At 41.0% G+C, this 19,720-nt stretch overlaps 1 protein-coding gene across 1 annotated transcript in view; it reads left to right on the plus strand.

Moving 5' to 3' along the window:
• The window catches only part of LOC135503979 (sodium channel protein type 8 subunit alpha-like), a 127,907-nt gene that overhangs the window by 92,871 nt on the left and 15,316 nt on the right, over window positions 1–19,720 (plus strand). The window contains exons 22-26 of the mRNA XM_064922192.1: window positions 8,771–8,893; window positions 15,252–15,536; window positions 16,745–16,936; window positions 18,276–18,380; window positions 19,062–19,332. Coding sequence (XP_064778264.1) covers window positions 8,771–8,893; window positions 15,252–15,536; window positions 16,745–16,936; window positions 18,276–18,380; window positions 19,062–19,332 — 976 coding nt within the window. The remainder of the gene's footprint in view (window positions 1–8,770; window positions 8,894–15,251; window positions 15,537–16,744; window positions 16,937–18,275; window positions 18,381–19,061; window positions 19,333–19,720) is intronic.

Here is a 19,720-nt window from a genome sequence, read left to right on the forward strand (position 1 = left end):
GGAAGAGATCCCTCAGGAGACCATCCGCCACCTCATCAGGAGCATGCCCAGGCGTTGTAGGAAGGTCATACATGCACTTGGAGGCCACACACACTACTGAGACTCATTTTGACTTGTTTTAAGGACATTACATCAAAGTTGGATCAACCTGTAATGTGGTTTTTCACTTTAATTTTGAGTGTGACTCCAGATCCTGACCTCCATGCGTTGATAAATTTGATTTCCATTGATCATTTTTGTGTGATTTTGTTGTCAGCACATTCAACTATGTAAAGAAAAAAGTATTTAATAAGAATATTTCATTAATTCAGATTTAGGATGTGTTATTTTAGTGTTCCCTTTATTTTTTTGAGCAGTGTATTCATATGGCCCTTCAACCACACCCTGTTGTAGCAACATATTGCACTGTGTACAGTCTGTATAAAGCACCTAAACACTGCCTGTCATGTAGAGATAAGTTGATAAAAACACACATTTTGATGTAAAACAGGAAAACAGGCCCTGTATAGTCCATATTCATGTTATGCAATGGGTGAGAGGACATATGATATTCACATTAACAGAACGTGTAGGATACATCAATCCTACCATATCCATATCTCAAAAGAACATTGAAATGTATACTAGAACCATATTGTAGTCCATCCATTTGTAGGGGACCTATGTCTCTCACCTCTTGCATCTCCATGAAGCAATGTCTCTCTTTCTCTTTCTCTTTTGCTCTCTCTCTCTCTCTCTTTCTCTCTCTCTCTTTCTCTCTCTCTCTCTCTCTTTCTCTCTCTCTCTTTCTCTCTCTCTCTCTCTCTCTCTCTCTCTCTCTCTCTCTCTCTCTCTCTCTCTCTCTCTCTCTCTCTCTCTCTCTCTCTCTCTCTCTCTTTCTCTCTCTCTCTCTTTCTCTCTCTCTCTGTCTTTCTCTCTCTTTATCTCTCTGTGTTTACTTGGTTTATTGTCAATCTGAGATGCTTGAATATGAACAGCAATTTTCTGTTTGTGAGTTTGGATATTATGTGCCTTCATTTGCAACAAAGTCAGGAATTGTGCACTCTGTTACCCATCATGTGCAAATAGAAAACAATTATATTGTTTAACGACATAACAACAATTTAAATTTGATTACATTGAGATTGGAATGTGAATGCTGACAGCAAGACAGCAGCACAAATTAGAATCGGCCAATCAATAACCAAGATTATTGATCGACATATTCAAGCCATGCTCGGCAACAAAGGGGTATGTGTTTCTATTGTCTCCGGCCTGTCTCCAACCTGTCTCCAACCTGTCTCTAACCTGTCTCTGACCTGTCTCCGACCTGTCTCCGGCCTCTCTCCGACCTGTCTCCGACCTGTCTCCAACCTGTCTCTAACCTGCCTACAGTGTAATCTACTGTTTGTCTACAGTTCTGGATGTCTTTTAAATCTCAGTGTTATTGGTTGTTCTCTGTCCCTTTTGTGACAGAGTGGATTGGAACAGTGGAGTTTCTTTAATTCCATTCTTTCATTCTAAATCGACTAATACATTCTAAATGAATTCAGGACCATTTAAATGATAAAATGATGGGAATGATAATTCATTGGGGTTGGTTGCTTTGACAGTAATATTTTTTTTTTTTTAAACTGGTTGAGAAATTCCTTCAGCCTTCAATGTTGACACGTCAGCAGGGGCATGGAGTAATGTAATGTTGCATAGATATGATCCAATCCCCTGACTGCACTGTATCTGTGATGGATGGAATACCTCCTACTTCGATGGGCAGATATGGCTTTGGTTATTACTGACCTTGTCATTGGAAAGATTAAGAACGTGACTATCTATTCAAGTCATTGACACCATGATGGGGGAACCAGGAAGTAAAGAAGTATGTGTATGTTCTAGTGATTGTTGAGACCATAGAGACACTACGATCCTATATGTAATTCTATGATTCTATATGTACTTCTATGATTCTATATGTAATTCTCTGATTCTATATGTACTTCTATGATTCTATATGTAATTCTATGATTCTATATGTAATTCTCTGATTCTATATGTACTTCTATGATTCTATATGTAATTCTCTGATTCTATATGTACTTCTATGATTCTATATGTACTTCTATGATTCTTTATGTAATTCTATGATTCTATATGTGATTCTATATGTAGTTGGTTACATATAGGTTACATATAGTTGACCCATCCATTTCTCAATCACTGAAATCAAACACTGTTGCCCCCTCTTTACAGTTATAGCCCAGGCACCTGCTGGGTGTCGATGAACGTTGGCCATACAATATGTAGAATAGAAATGAACAGAAAATGGCTGCCACCTGCAGCTTTAAAGAGCTTGTCATCATGTTGTGTTTTGGTCTTGACAGTCCCAGTATGTTTGACTGTTCAATAGGCTGTATTGATTAATCAGACATAGTCAGAATTATGTTATGTTATACCCATCTCTCTTTAAAACATTAACTTCCTTTTTATGCATCTATAATGACATTGTTACCCTGCAGAATAATCAACTTTAATACATTACAATCTTTTTTCTCTAAATGAAATGTAAAACTTGTTCCAGTTATTGTGCTTTATCATGTACAGTAGTACCTTTAGTGTTGATTCTGGTAGAACAAATTCTACCTCAGTCTAATCTAAGTCCTATATGTACTGTATACTGTATATTTAAAGTATCCCACATAGTTAGTGTCCCCTCTACGTGTTGATCGACAATGTACCCCATGCCCTAGAGCCATTGATGCTAGTCGTGCCGCACAGGGGCCTACATTTCCCAAGATGCACTCGGGGATGGTCGTACGGTATGGGAACCGACAATTCCCTCCCAAGCTGTCAATGTGTGACAACAAAGTGTGACATACTCCCCACTCCCCATCCGTCTTAAAGTCTTACGCCTCCTCTTACTCCAGAAATGTTGTGAGTGACCTTTGACCTTGTGCTGAGATGATGTTGGGGCCAGGCTGGCCTGGCAGCCAGTGGTAAGTTTGGTCCTCCAGAGTGGCAGACAAGCAGTCAGTCCCTCTTATAATGCTGCTGTGCCTCACTGAGTCTGGGTCGTCCTGGGTAGTCTGTCTATCTGTGGTCTGTCTGTCTGTCTGTCTGTCTGTCTGTCTGTCTGTCTGTCTGTCTGTCTGTCTGTCTGTCTGTCTGTCTGTCTGTCTGTCTGCTTTAGACCAGCATGTATTACTCGGAATGTGTGTGTGTGTGTGTGTGTGTGTGTGTGTGTGTGTGTGTGTGTGTGTGTGTGTGTGTGTGTGTGTTTGTCTGTTCTACGTACCTCTTGTATTTTGTATCTTTCTGTTGAATCATCTTTTCATTGGCCTCTCTTTTTGATTTTTATTGTAGAAATGTGGATAGCAAATGTGATACAGGAGAACTACTATGAGAAGACAGAATAACTTACTGTACCCATGCTTTCTATTTGGTCCAAAAGTTGAAGAATAGATTTTTATCACTTCATGTGCTTTACATTGTTGAGAAAACATTTAGTTACAGTATACCACTCTCTTAATAATGGAGATATGAATACAATGCAGGACAGAAAACTCGATTAGGTAACCATAGTGATGTAAGGTAAAATCTAAATCAAAACTAATCTTTCTAGTAAAACTACAGATGTAGGGTTTTAATTTGAGACTGTTTGCTATAGCAGGAAAATAATCATGCAGCAACAGAAAATCATAATTATTATGCAAATTATAATTGATGGATATTTTTGTAGGTTGATTCATTTTTCATACGGGAAAATAAAGTCTGACATTTTATACTGGAAATTATAAACTTCAGTAACCTTTTTAAACCTCAAATACACTACAAGTTTGACATTTGCTGCATCAACAGGGTGATCAAATTAAGATCCTACATCTTTAGTAGCCAGTCAAGTGTCGGGAGGGAGTCGTTATGTAAGAGTGGAATGCGTGTGGATCCATCCAGCCATACTTTTAGTTTAAAGACATTTAGATATTTTCTTTATTGTTGTTTTTGTTCTGTTTGATTTTAGTTTCTGTTGTCTTTCTGTTTTTCTTTCTGTTTCTGTTCCACTGTTCCTCATTGGATCACAGCCCAGAGGTGTGATTTGCCTTGCTCTGATTCGCTGAGGGCTGCCACACCCACACAACAGGCCAAACCCTTGACCTATAAGGGGGTGGGGCACTCCAAGGGGTCAGGCTGAGGCTGAAGGTGACAAATACCCCAAATACTGTGACTGTAAAATAAAGGCTAAATCTTTATTTTATTTGACATCTGCTTTAAATTGACTTCATTGTGTCATCATTGATAGTTTTTTTATATACCTACTGGCTGATTAATAAATTCCATCAATCAATTCATCATCGCTCTGATGAAACAACCTGCCGGGAACAGACAGTTATTATTAAGCTAAACTGATTATTAACAAATGGGACATCTTCAACTAAAAGAACTGAGCTAGCTAGAATCTGAAAGAATCCTCGGTGTAATATGCAGTTCATACAGAGACCTGGACAGTCAGGAGCCCTTGACCGACATAATAACTCAGAGATGACTCATTAGTCATGAGTCCAGTCATCACTTCCATGCTGATAGCTTCACCGCTGTCCTTAGCTATGACCAAATCGTTTGGAATGACTAGTTTTCCATTGCAAAAAGTATATATGTACATTATCATAGACTGTAGTACCGCTAATGGCCTTCCTTCAAAATAAAGATTTAGCCTTTGTTAGAATCCCTCCTCTATCTATGACTATGGTCTGGTCAGCTTTTGATGTTGTGTTCTTTGAGTGAGTTTGACCAGTACAGTCTTGTTGGCTGGTTGGAGGTGCTTTCACGTGTTTTTACTGTGTGATACTGTTTTCCCTTTGGATCTGGTGCTCTCACTCTCCCAGTCTCACCACCTGAACAATGGCAGGGAGAGAGATAGGGACAACTTTTTAGTGTTCCCAGGTCTAAGAACTATTAGATGGACTTCATCTGTAATGTTGAGTCAATGAGATACTGTAGTGCCATTTAGTGACATCAGGGTTGGGGTCAATTGTATTTCAATTCAGGAAGTAAACTGAAATTATTAATGAGGAAAATTGGCATTTGAATTTCAGTTTACTTCCTGAATTAAGTGAAAACCCATTGCCACATCTAGCCTTGCTCTCCTCTCGTCACTGTAGGCCCTGCTTGACAGACTCATGGTTCTTCACCCCCAATTGTGCCTGAGAATGGGGCCCCTATCTCTCTCTCTCTCTCTCTCTCTCTCTCTCTCTCTCTCTCTCTTTCTCTCTCTGTGTCTCTCTGTCTCCCTCTGTCTCTCTCTCTCTCTCTCTCTCTCGCTCTCTCTTTCTCTCTCTCTCTCTCTCTCTCTCTCTCTCTCTTTCTCTCTCTGTGTCTCTCTGTCTCCCTCTGTCTTTCTCTCTCTCTGTTTCTCTCTGTGTCTCTCTGTCTCCCTCTCTCTCTCTCTCTGTTTCTCTCTCATCCTCTCTCTCTCTCTCTCTCTATTTCTCTCCCTGTCTCTCTCGCTCTCTCTGGTTGTGTGTTTTAGCTTACATCAGCTAGAAGGGCCTGTAGTGTAGCTTTACATCTCAAATGGACCCTATAGGGTGACATTTGGGATGCTGGCAAGTAGTGTACAGTGCCTTCGGAAACTATTCAGACCCCTTGACTTTTCTCACATTTTGCTACGTTACGGCCTTATTCTAAAATTGATTAAATTGTTCCCCCCCCTCATCAATCTACACACAATAGATCATACGCCACTTCAAATTTCACACACCTATACTTCTCTGCAGATCCCCTCAAGCTCTGTCAGGTTGGATGGGGAGCGTCGCTGCACAGATAGTCTCTCCAGAAATATTAGATTGGGTTCAAGTCCGGGCTTTGGCTGGGCCTCTCAAGGACATTCAGAGACACTTCTGCGTTGTCTTGGCTGTGTGCTTAGGGTCATTGTCCTGTTGGTGTCACGTTGGCTCCTGCTCTTCCCTCCCCTGGCGCTTGAGGGTGCCAGGCTGCCCTGCATCACGCAGTCCTGCCATCTATCACGCACACCTGCCTTCCCTCGTCAAACGCATCTACAATATTGGACCCACCTGGACTCATTCATCACCTGTTTATTTCCTCCCCTATATTTGTCAGTTACCCAGCTCTGTTCCCTGCTGCTGCACTAATTGTTTTTTGTCTGTATTACTCGTTTGCTGACGCTGTATTACATGTTCCATGTCCGTTCTATGTTAAATGTTTGACTCCCCACTATGGGGCTGGCTTTCATCAAGGATCTCTCTGTACTTTGCCCTGTTCATCTTTCCCTTGATCCTGACTAGTCTCCCAGTCCCTGCCACTGAAAAACATCCCCACAGCATGATGCTGCCACCACCATGCTTCACCGTGTTTCCTACGCATTCAGGCCAAGAGTTCAATCTTGGTTTCATCAGACCAGATAATCTTGTTTCTCATGGTCTCAGAGTCTTTAAGTGCCTTTTGGCCTTTTGGCATTGCTGTGCATGCACTGTCAACTGTGGGACCTTATATAGATAGTCAAATGGCCAAATCGCCCCCCCCCTGTGGCCTCATGGGTGAAATCTTGTTCATAGTTTTCAGATTTTCATAATTACTATACTTTTTAAAATATTTTTTTTTACAGAAAATCTGGTGTTTCTATGTCAAACAGTTTTGTTATAATTCAATCTTCTGTGATGTATATAAAGTGTAATATTGGGATGCAAACTCTAAATGTAATACATTACAACTCTATATCTGACATGGTACAGGTGTTTTCAATTTTTAAGCCCATACCCATGTGTGTGAAGTGTATACTTTTGTTTCAAAGTAGATTTGTTTAAGACTAACAAGGAACACTCTGTGTGACGCTGATTTAGCCCACTGCAGTAAAAGGTTAAAGAACATTTTAAATCCTTGCTGCTTGGTTGATTGAAGTCGCCAATACTTTCCCACTCTGCAATAGCCCCCTTACCACATGCCCCTAGCCCCTTAAACTGATGCTTCAACTCAGTTGCAGGGTTCCTATTCCATTTCCATGGATAAAACAGGGACTATCCGAGAGCTATGGTCCAATGAGTATGTAACATTGTTAGGATGTACATGTTAGTCATTTAGCAGAAGCTCTTATCCAGAGCGACTTACAGGAGCAATTAAGGTTAAGTGCCTTGCTCAAAGGCACATCGACAGATGTTTCACCTCGTCAGCTCAGGGATTGAAACCTTTTGAGTTACTGGCCCAACGCTCTTAGCCGCTAGGTTACCCTCCGCCCGCTATGTAGACGGTGGTGCCTAGTTGGCGGCAGCTGCTGTACTGTGCGTGAGAGTGGGGAGCAAGACGGAGCATTAAACAGTATTACTTACCCCTGTCAAGTCCTCTCAGTTCTTCACAAGTGCATAGGGCATAGTTTAGGGGTTGATTTGGGATCGGGCCATTGTGTGTGAGAGTGGGGGAGAAGCACCGTTTCTTTGAGGCTGTGTGCTGTTAACTGTTCCTTTGTGTATTTCTACTGTACTCAGTGTCTCCAGTGGTCCTTCCAGTACCATCCAGTGCCAAATAACTACTGAGTCCTCCCTCTAACCCCCCTTTCTCAACCCCCGACCTCCCTCTAACCCCCCTTTCTCAACCCCCGACCTCCATCCAACCCCCCTTTCTCAACCCCCGACCTCCCTCTAACCCCCCTTTCTCAACCCCGACCTCCATCTAACCCCCTTTCTCAACCCCCGACCTCCCTCTAACCCCCTTTCTCAACCCCTGACCTCCCTCTAACCCCCTTTCTCAACCCCGACCTCCCTCTAACCCCCCTTTCTCAACCCCCGACCTCCCTCTAACCCCCTTTCTCAGCCCCCCCTCCCTCTCACCACCCTTTCTCAACCTCCCTCCCTCTAACCCCCTTTTCAACCCTCGACCTCCCTCTCACCCCCTTTCTCAACCTCGACCTCCCTCTAACCCCCCTTTCTCAACCCCCGACCTCCCTCTAACCCCCCTTTCTCAACCCTTTACTACTGTCAGTGTGTGGTTAGCTGTATATGACTGTATGTGACTCTCCTATTTTATTCTAATGATGTGTGATAATGATAAGATAATTTTTGTCAAAACAAAATGACCTACCTGTACATATTTACCTGTATTCTCTCTCTTGCGTTCCAGTAGTTTGTCTGTCTTAGATTATATTGGAAATTATGCCTCAGCCAAGAGTGACAGACATGGAGAGACAATGTTAGAGGGGCCAGGGTAAGGTTCTACAAGTCTGTTGGGTATTTAATATGAACTTTTACAGGTTGTAACCTCTCTCCTTCCCTCCTCCTCCTCCTCCTCCTCCTCCTCCTGCTCCCTGGTCCCCTTCGCCGGTCTGTCTGTATTTGTATTGAATCAGTCGTGTGCTGTGGCAACACTTTTCTGCCTATTTCCCCCTTTGTCTTATGCCTCTCTCTCTCTCTCCTCTCTTTTTCTCTTGCTCTCTCTCAACCACAAGTTTCTTTGCAGGTACAAAGGAGTTTGTCACATTTCTCCCGTCTGCCCTAAAATAACAGAAACAACCCCCTCCTCCCACAGTCTACCTTTTACTGCTACTAAAACACTACGCACATAAAACCTATACTAAACATTGACCTTCTCTCTCAATGTGTATACATATATAAATGCAATATTATACATGTATATACATGCATATAGATTTATGTGTGTATGTCAAGCAACTCTCTCCACCCAATGCCAGTCCTATTGCTCCAAGGGCACTCATCTGAGTCTCTTCTACCTTTAGAGAAATTTCTCACTACTTCTAACAGTTTGGAACCTCTTTTGCTTCTCTGTTTGTGTGTAGGTGTCTATAATCAGTCTGGTAGCTAATGCACTGGGCTACTCGGATCTAGGTCCTATTAAATCACTAAGGACACTAAGGGCCTTGAGACCCCTCAGAGCCTTGTCACGTTTTGAAGGGATGAGGGTAAGATCCAAAGCTAAGTAGCTAATCCTTACGCATGCCCATTCAACAGTATTAAAGCATGCTAGAAAGTGAAATATTATTTAAAAAAGTAACCAAACAATTTTTTTATGACAAAAACATTCCAAAATTAATTTATTGGGGGATTTTTTCAAATATAAACTTTAGGAAACTAGCCAAGACAAGAAGTCACCTTTCCATGCACACAAATCTTTTACCATACTTCACATACTATTTATATATACAAGTCGTGATGCAGCTGGGAGTGTGAAGTAATGTTGCATATTAATGCTACAAAGTGATACAGTAATACCATTGGAAACTATTTCCCTGGTTTTGATTGAATCTTTAAAAAATACATCTAAATACTAATTGATATTTTCTGAATTTCCACTATCTACAGGAATAAAAATAAAATAGAGAGTGGAACTAGAGGAATATGTCACAAAGCAGCCTCATCACATAAAACAAAGTTCCTCATCACATAAAAACAAAGCTGCCTCATCACATAAAAACAAAGTTCCTCATCACATAAAAACAAAGTTCCTCATCACATAAAAACAAAGTTCCTCATCACATAAAAACAAAGTTCCTCATCACATAAAAACAAAGTTCCTCATCACATAAACACAAAGCAGCCTCATCACATAAAAACAAAGTTCCTCATCACATAAACACAAAGCAGCCTCATCACATAAAAACAAAGTTCCTCATCACATAAAAACAAAGTTCCTCATCACATAAAAACACACATAAAAACAAAGTTCCTCATCACATAAAAACAAAGTTCCTCATCACATAAAAACAAAGTTCCTCATCATCACATCATCACATAAAAACAAAGTTCCTCATCACATCACATAAAAACAAAGTTCCTCATCACATAAAAACAAAGTTCCTCATCACATAAACACAAAGTTCCTCATCACATAAAAACAAAGCAGTCTCATCACATAAACACAAAGCAGCCTCATCACATAAAAACAAAGTTCATCATCACATAAAAACAAAGCTGCCTCATCACATAAAAACAAAGTTCCTCATCACATAAAAACAAAGTTCCCCATCACATAAAAACAAAGCAGCCTCATCACATAAAAACACATTTTCTTTGGGTGGGGGGGGGGGGGGGGGTTAATGATAATTTAGGTGATAAGATAAGGTGAAATTATTATTAGTTAAAGCTCCATGTAAACCAAGCCAAACTATATACCATTTCATAAAGCATTTAAATAAACAGTTCGCTGTTCATTTGGCCTGATTCTCAATCTCTGCTGCTTTGATTCTCAATTCCCCTACCACTACCTGCACCCCACCTGGTTGTTGTCATCCTCCTCTACCTCTTTATCACATGTAGTCCTTTTCCATCTCCCCATCCTTAGACTGGTTTGAACTTACTACCCTCTCCACCTCAGTTTAGTCCTCCACCACCAACCTCCACCCCACCCTGCCTCTCCTCCTACCCTTCCACTGATCACTCCATCCTGACCCAGTAGATCTGCTGGGCCTGCAGCAGGTCTGTCTGTCTGCTCCTCTTTGTGTCCTGCTTGTCTGGGACTGAGAAAGGAACCACACATACACTCCACACTCACATTGTTGTGGGTGTGGAATATTTGCTAAGCTTCTGCCTGTGTCTTTGTGATCATCACTTTGTGTTAAATGACTGAGATCTTTAAGGGCTGAATCGCAGAGATCGGTTAAGTCATGTCAGTTAGTTCAATGTAGACCAGACACCTGAAACTGTCAGCCCGCGGGCCAGATGCGTCTTAAGTAAATGCGGACCAGATTCAGTATCTTAGCTTGTTTGTCTTCTTCTTAACGCTCAGTCAGAAGCTTAGGAAATATGCTGATAGGCTGCCATCTCACAAGGCATTACTGTCGCCATGTCATAACACGACACGTTGCATAGCAACCATACTGCAGTTTTTATAGAACTTCCTACTTCCTGCTTCCTATTGCCTTCCACTCCTGCTAGGTCGAAAATATACAGGTTAAGACAACTTCATCACAGATTTGGGACAATAGTTGCAAAGAGTTATGGGATATTTGAATCCCATTGTCTTAACCTTTGTCATCTTCAATCTAGCTTTTATTTCCTACTTCCTGCTTCCTGTTGCCTTCCATTCCCACAGGAAGTGAATCTGGGAGGCAACATTGTTTAACACACTGGAGCGCTCTCTTATATTGTATCTTAAATCTTATATTTTCTTTTAGTAGAGGAGTGAGTTGGGTTGGGTGGGCAGCAGGGCCGATGTTATATTAACCTATTAGGACAACACTAGTCTTTCTTAACCCCTTGACAGTCGCAGAGCATGTCTCCTCTTCCTCTTCATAATGTCCCAAAAATGACAGACCAGGTGTGGTAGACTAGACGTGTGCCATGCACCACTGTTAATACGCTACAGGAGAGGTTAGCTAGCTAATCATCAATTTGACTGACATTTCCATTCATACTGAAATGCCCATCCATACAAAATATCCACTGGCTAAAATATGACAATGACGTTGCAAATAAGAGCTGATGACATCACAAAACCTTTTGGCCCTAGATAGGCTTTATGGTTGTTTACTACTATACTTATGAATGAGTCCACATCACCAAACATTTACATGGCAGTCTGGTTTGTCCACTTTGCTCAGAGATGAGACTAGCGTAGAATAAGAAGGATTCTGTTTCTATGGCGGCTAGACTGGTCAAAATTCCAATATAATATTTTGGCGAAAAAAATCATGGTACATTCTTAAAGGAACGTTGTAGTCAAACATTGCGTTACCCCTATTAACGATCTCAATCAATGGGAGTGTGGTAGGAGGTGACGGTGGCCGAGTAGGCTAATACGTGTAGCAGTGAAAAAGCAAATACAATGTAATTAGATCCTGTCTGTACTTACTCACCAATTCAATACAATGTTGTCTACTGTATGTTCGTCAATTGATTTGCCTATTTTTTTTTCTTTATCTAAAAGGAATATTGACAAATCAAAGTGGTAAATAAATGGATAGGGAATTACGAGAATGGAGAGATGACACTGACAACCATAATAATGAAAGAGATTCTGGAGAGTTAGAATGTTGAGAACTCTTGCTGACTTGATCTTCCTGGCTGTGGTCATGGAAGGTTGTGATTGGAAGAGGCCAATGCAAGTCAACAGCTCTGAGAGAGCAGCATAACACAGCTTTCATTTGAATATATTGCTATGCTTAACATGCAATGATGCAATGGGCTGTTCCTACCTACCTGAATGCCTATAGTCACTTGTTAAATGCTTTATCTGTTACTGTGCTGCTTTGTAGCCTCATTGTTACTTTTGAGCAATGCAATGTACAAGAATGACACAGTCGCCAAGTCATCCTCACACTTGTCTTACTACAGATTTTCTAATGAGCTTTGCACTCTTGTCTTTGGTTGCATTTTAATGTTTAGTCACAAAATATTTGCTGTATTATTAACTTAAAATGTATTTAAAAAAAGACCTTCCAGCTGCATCATGTCAGACTTGCAGCAGACACATTAGCAGGAAACAGATCCTGAATTACAGACCAATCACACAGAGACCTCAGAACCATATAACAGATGTCTGAGTTCTTAGAACCTTAGAACAGAGGACTGAGTTCTTAGAACCATATAACAGATGTCTGAGTTCTTAGAACCTTAAAACAGAGGACTGAGTTCTTAGAACCATATAACAGATGTCTGAGTTCTTAGAACATTAGAACAGAGGTCTGAGTTCTTAGAACAGAGGTATGAGATCTTAGAACCTTAGAACAAAGGTCTGAGTTCTTAGAACAGAGGTCTGAGTTCTTAGAACCTTAGAACAGAGGTCTGAGTTCTTAGAACAGATGTCTGAGTTCTTAGAACCTTAGAACAGAGGTCTGAGTTCTTAGAACAGATGTCTGAGTTCTAACTCTACACAATCCATTCTTGACTGTTCTTAAATGTTGTGTCCAAAGATACCCAAGTGTCAAATCCACTTGTCTGATAGATATACAGTATAATATATAGACAAGAAACCTTTTGGCCAGTTATCTCTCTATCCAAAACATTTCTCTATCGGTTTGTTTATCGATTTGAACGGTTCTTGAAATTGCACCACAATGCCATGTAACAACACGCATGTACTCAAATTGCTGATGCACATTATGAGCTTTTGAAAGCCATTTTCCCTCATTGTTTTGATAAGGTTTTTGATTTTTGATAAGGCATGAACCATTTTATTATAATGCATGGCTAATATTACCTTGAACACTTTGAATCTTTGAAACAAGTCAAATTCTACCGCCTCAGCAAGTAGTTCATTCTCTCAGCATGTGTGCAGTGATGTGTTCTCCTACAGATGTAGGAACTTAATTCAAGCCTTTTGCTACAGAAGGAAAACAATCCTGCAGTAACAGGAAATGTGGATTATAATTAATATAATTATTTTTGTAAGGATTGATACATTTTTCATTAAGACATATCAAGTCTGACATTTTAATTTGGAAATTACTATTTTTAGATGCCTTTTTAAACCTTCACTACAAGTTTGCATTTCCTGCCGTGCAGAACATTTCTCAGCAACAAAAAAAGATTTTGAATTTAGATCCTACATCTGTATGTGAGAGGTGGGAGGTGTGATATTACTGTCATGATGCGGTATACTGCTACCTCTACGCATTGTGATCATTCCTCTCAAAAGGTAGCTTTCTCTTTACAGCTTCTGCATTTTTCATGACAGATTCTTACGTGTATTATTAGAGGTCCAAGCACAATGAATAGCCTATGTGCCTTATTTGTATTCTAAATCAGTTCAATTCAGTAAGATATTTTTATAACCTGTTTCTGGGTTACTCACACAGAAAGAAATTGGCACCCAACAACCTGAAGGTTCCTTTTGTGGCCATATGGTGTTTATCCAACCCCAGTGTCATAGCAGACAGTTAGCAGCCAGTAAGTCCATATTCCATAATCATTCAAGAGGAACAGTCAAAGGCCTGTACTTAACGCTTCCAATAATACACATACTGTAGAGAGGAGAGTACCGATGATGTCATCACTAACATGTTTAACTGTAAGAGAAGAGTGTACCTACATTTTAGGTTATGATAAAGACAGACAGTTGTGCAAGTCATATTTTTCCAAGAACCAATGGGTAAATATCTAGAATTAAAATGACCATTGAACAGCTCCCCCTGACGGTGGCTTTAAGTAATCAATGCAGGGTCCTGCACATTGCTGAGAGAACACTGCTCCTGAAGCTCAGTCTGCACTCTGTCTGCCTGTCTGTATACAAGGAGGGAATATGGCTCCACAAACCAAGTCTGTCAGCTAAAAACAGACGACATGCATGCTCAGCTCAGCCGTGCCTGACAGCTGCGGGTCTAGCGTTCAACCCCACAGTGAGCTAGCGTTCAACCCCACTATGCACCACGACACTGAGCTCAATGCACATCAGTGTATGGAAGGGCCGGTCGGTCCGGAGTTAGAAGCTGTTAAGGGGGCTAGCCGTGGGTGTTATGGATGTGGGAAGCAGTCTATGGGTTGCGTCTCAAACAAATGGCACCCTATTCCCTATAAAGTTAACTACTTTCTAGCAGAAAGTGCACTGCTTTTTACCAGGGCCCACAGGGCTCTACCAGGGTCTATAGGGCTCTGGGCTCTGGTCAAAGTAATGCACTATACCTTATAGAGGATGGGGTGCCATTTAGGATGCATCCTATGGATAAGACTGCTTTCCATTGCATCACGTCTGGGTGCGTCTGGGTGGGAGGTGTTTTAGGAAAAGGGACAAGGGGAGGGAGGGTGGTGAATGTTTGGGGAAGATGAGGATGCATACTGGCATGGCAAAACAGTTGTCGTTCAATTAGTTTAAGACAGTTCTATGATCTCAAAAGGAAAGTGGGGTGTCTGTCTGTCTGTCTGTCTGTCTGTATATATATACGTATGTATGCGCAGACCCCTTGGGTAGTCCTAGTCGTGTTCTCAATCAGATCAAATACAATTCATTCTAATTATAACAGAACTGATAATACTCTTTCACTGTTACACACATATGTTACTATACTATATTATACTTGTACTATAATAATGATGTACTATATGTACTACAATATACACAAACATACTAAAAATTATATTCTAATTATAAACATTACTATAGTACTATACTTTATACAACGTTATGTATCATAATAACGTTAAAACACCATTTGTAATATGACTCGATAATGGAACATAGTACATGTCAAATTCGTTTTTGCTGCCACTTTCTCCTTTATGATGCCATGACAGTATGCAGCTGCTCTGAGGGGGGTTGATAGGTATCATCACGGAGTATGTTTTGAATCTCTCACACTGTCCTGTCCTCCTGTCTCCCCTGTCTAGGTTGTAGTCAACGCCCTGGTGGGAGCCATCCCCTCCATTATGAATGTGTTGCTGGTTTGCCTCATCTTTTGGCTGATTTTCAGTATCATGGGAGTCAACTTGTTTGCGGGCAAGTATTACTACTGTTTCAACCAGACAGCAGAGGAGTACTTTGATGCCAGAGAGGTCAACAACAAGACACAGTGCCTGGCCCTCATTGAACAGAACTTCACTGAGGTCAGGTGGAAGAATGTCAAGATCAACTTTGACAATGTTGGCGCCGGATACCTGGCTCTGCTTCAAGTGGTGAGCCTCTCTCTCTCTCTCTCTCTCTTTAACTCTCTAACTCTCTCTCTCTCTGTCTCTCTCGCTGTAACTCTTTCTCTCTCTCTCTCTCTCTCTCTCTCTCTCTCTCTCTCTCTGTCTCTCTGTCTCTCTCTCTCCCCTCTCTCTCTCTCTCTCTCCCTCTCTCTCTCTATATATATATATATATACATATATATATACTGTAACTCTCCCTCCCTCTCTCTCTCTCTCTCTCTCTATATATATATATATATATATATGCATAACTCTCTGTCTCTCTCTCTCTCTCATATATATATATCAGTCTCTCGATGTGCAAAACTGATAGAGACATACCCCAAGCGACTTACAGCTGTAATCTCAGCAAAAGGTGGCGCTACAAAGTATTAACTTCAGGGGGCTGAATAATTTTGCACACCCAATTTTTCAGTTTTTGATTTGTTAAAAAAGTTTGAAATATCCAATAAATGTCGTTCCACTTCATGATTGTGTCCCACTTGTTGTTGATTCTTCACCAAAAACTACAGTTTTATATCTTTATGTTTGAAGCCTGAAATGTGGCAAAAGGGCGCAAAGTTCAAGGGGGCCGAATACTTTTGCAAGGCACTGTATATAACTCTCTCTCTGTCTATATATATATATATATATAACTCTCTCTCACTATATATATATATAACTCTCTCTCACTATATATATATATAACTCTCTCTCTATATATATATATATATGACTCTCTCTCTCTATATATATATATATATAACTCTCTCTCTCTCTCTCTCTATATATATATATATATATATATATATATATATATATATATATATATATATATATATATATATATATATATATTTAACTCTATATATATATATATATATATATATATATATATATATATATATATTAATATATATAACTCTCTCTCTATATATATATATATTAATATATATAACTCTCTCCCCCTCTATATATATATAACTCTCTCTCTCTCTCTCTCTCTCTCTCTCTCTCTATATATATATATATATATATATATATATATATATATATATATATATATATATATATATATATATATAACTCTCTCTCTATTTTTCCACGTGCACATTTCTTTCCATGAACAAGCTCTTCTCCAGGACACTGCACAGAAATGTGCATTTTTGGTCTTTTGAATATTATAAGTTAATCGGATCTCTTTGTCTCCAAAGGCAACATTCAAAGGCTGGATGGACATCATGTACGCAGCCATAGACTCCAGAAGGGTGGAGGACCAGCCCATCTATGAAGACAACATCTACATGTATATCTACTTCGTCATCTTCATCATCTTTGGATCCTTCTTCACCCTCAACCTCTTCATCGGTGTCATCATTGACAACTTCAACCAACAGAAGAAAAAGATAAGACCTATTTTCTTACCTCCTCTCCTACTCCTCCCCTGTCTCTTTTTGCTAAATTCTATAGCATATTATATGCCTTGTTGTAAAACATCAAGGCTCATATATGCCAATAACAGGTTTTAAAGCATTATTCCTGTATATAAAGTGTTACGTTCAATGACATTTGAAAGCAAGGTTGTGGTCTATTCCATTTAAATTCCAGTCAGTTCAGGAAGTACACTGAAATTCCAATTCACTTCAATGCTTGTCAATTAGGAAAATGTGGACTTTTCTTATGTGGAAATACTTTCTTATTGACTGAAATTGAAATGGAATTGACCTCAACCCTGTTTGAAAGTAAAACAGTTGAATGTAGTTATTTACACTGTTTGAATACTGCACTGAACATGTAGAAGTGCAGCATACAATAATGGTCTATTGTATTATGGGTTGGGGTTGGGGTTGGGGTTAGGGTTGGGGTTGAGGTTGAGGTTGGGGTTAGGGTTAGGGTTAGGGTTGGGGTTAGGGTTGGGGTTGGGGTTAGGGTTGGGGTTGGGTTTAGGGTTGGGGTTGAGGTTAAGGTTGGGGTTGGGGTTGGGGTCGGGGTTAGGGTTAGGGTTGGGGTTAGGGTTGAGGTTGGGGTTAGGGTTAGGGTTGGGGTTAGGGTTGGGGTTAGGGTTGAGGTTGGGGTTGGGGTTGGGTTAGGGTCGGGGTTGGGGTTAGGGTTTGGGTTAGGGTTGGGCTTATTTGTTAGGGATGGGATTGGGGTTAGGGTTGGGGTTAGAGTTGGGGTTAGGGTTGGGCTCATTTGTTAGGGTTGGGGTTAGGGTTGGGGTTAGGGTTGGGGTTAGGGTTGGGCTCATTTGTTAGGGATGGGGTTGGGGTTGGTTGTAGCCAAATGTGTGTGTGTCCCTATTCTTTAGGGTTATGGAAGCGTTTCCCAAACTCGTTCCTCAGGACCCCAAGTGGTCCACATTTTGGTTTTTGCTCCAGCACTCCACAGCTGATTCAAATTATCAAAGCTTGACATTGAGTTGATTTTTTAATCAGCTGTGTAGTGCTAGGGCAAAAACCACTAAACATACACCACTTAGGGTCCCCAGGACTGAGTTTGGGAACCAAGGGTTAGTTAGGGTTGGTTGTAACCAAATGTGTGTGTGTCCCTATTCTTTAGGGTTATGGAAGCGTTTCCCAAACTCGTTCCTCAGGACCTACGTTTGACCAGAGTCACTAAACATACACCACTTAGGGTCCCCAGGACTGAGTTTGGGAACCAAGGGTTAGTTAGGGTTAGTTAGGGTTAGTTAGGGTTAGTTAGGGTTGGGGTTGGTTGTAACCAAATGTTTGTGTGTCCCTTTACTTTGGAGGTCAGGACATCTTCATGACAGAGGAACAGAAGAAGTACTACAACGCCATGAAGAAACTGGGTTCAAAGAAGCCCCAGAAACCCATTCCCAGACCACAGGTTGGCTGTTGCTCCCGCCTTTTTTAGCCCGGCTTTTTCATGCACTTTATTGGCAGTAAAAATCACTCCATATTTGTTTATCCAGCTCCGCACTTAGAGTGTGGGACCAGGCTCGGTCTGTATGGTGTGGAACACTGCCACACACATGAGGCTGCTGAGGGGAGAACGGCTCATAATAATGGCCGAACTGGAGTATGTGGAATGTCACCAAAAACATGGAAACCAAGGAAACCATGGGTTTGATGTACTTGATACCATTCCATATCTCCACTCCAGCTATTTCCACGAGCCCGTCCTCCCCAATTAAGGTACCACCAACCTCCTGTGCTGCCACAACATATTGAAATCAGTATTTTCAGTATTCCATTGTTGACGTAGCGCTGTGTATTATGTTCACACTGAAATGCTGAAATATGAATTTCAATCCATTGTGGCAGTTTTTCCTTCGATTAACAAAATGTGTTTTTGCTTTTTGTTTTTGCTGTTGTTGTTCTTGTGTCTGCATGTGTGTGTGTGTGTGTGTGTGTGTGTGTGTGTGTGTGTGTGTGTGTGTGTGTGTGTGTGTGTGTGTGTGTGTGTGTGTGTGTGTGTGTGTGTGTGTGTGTGTGTGTGCGTGTGTGTGTCTGCATGCGTACTTGTGTGTGTGCATGGTGCCTTGTTGTTGTCTCCTTGTCTCCACAGAACAAGATCCAAGGGTTGGTGTTTGACTTTGTGACCCAGCAAGTGTTCGACATCTCCATTATGATGTTGATCTGCCTCAACATGGTCACCATGATGGTGGAGACGGACGACCAGTCGGACGAGACGGAGAACATCCTCTATTGGGTGAACTTCATCTTCATCGTGGCTTTCACCACCGAGTTCGTCCTGAAACTTTTCGCCCTGCGCCACTACTACTTCACCAATGGCTGGAACGTGTTCGACACGGTCGTCGTGGTCCTGTCCATCGCGGGTGAGTGGAGTGGGGCTGTGTCTAAAGTGGCACCCTCTTCCTTATTTAGTGCACTACTTTTTGACCAGGACTCATAGGACTCTGGTCAAATGTAGGTCACTGTATTGGGAGTAGGGTGCCACTTTGGGAGCATACTGTACAAAACCATGGTCATAGGAAGCCTCCGTAGACTCAGCCAGACTTTGGTTTATCTAATGACTACTCTTTTTTTAATGTTACGTTTATTTAACTAGGCAAGTCAATTCAAAACAAATTCTCATTTACAATGACGGCCTACACTAGCCAAATTCGGACGACGGTGGGCCAATTGTGCGCCGCCTTATGGGACTCCCAATCACGGCCGGTTGTGATACAGACTGGATTCGAACCAGGGTGTCTGTAGTGAAGC

The sequence above is a fragment of the Oncorhynchus masou genome, chromosome 18, assembly GCF_036934945.1.
Source record: "Oncorhynchus masou masou isolate Uvic2021 chromosome 18, UVic_Omas_1.1, whole genome shotgun sequence".
NCBI lineage: Eukaryota > Metazoa > Chordata > Actinopteri > Salmoniformes > Salmonidae > Oncorhynchus > Oncorhynchus masou.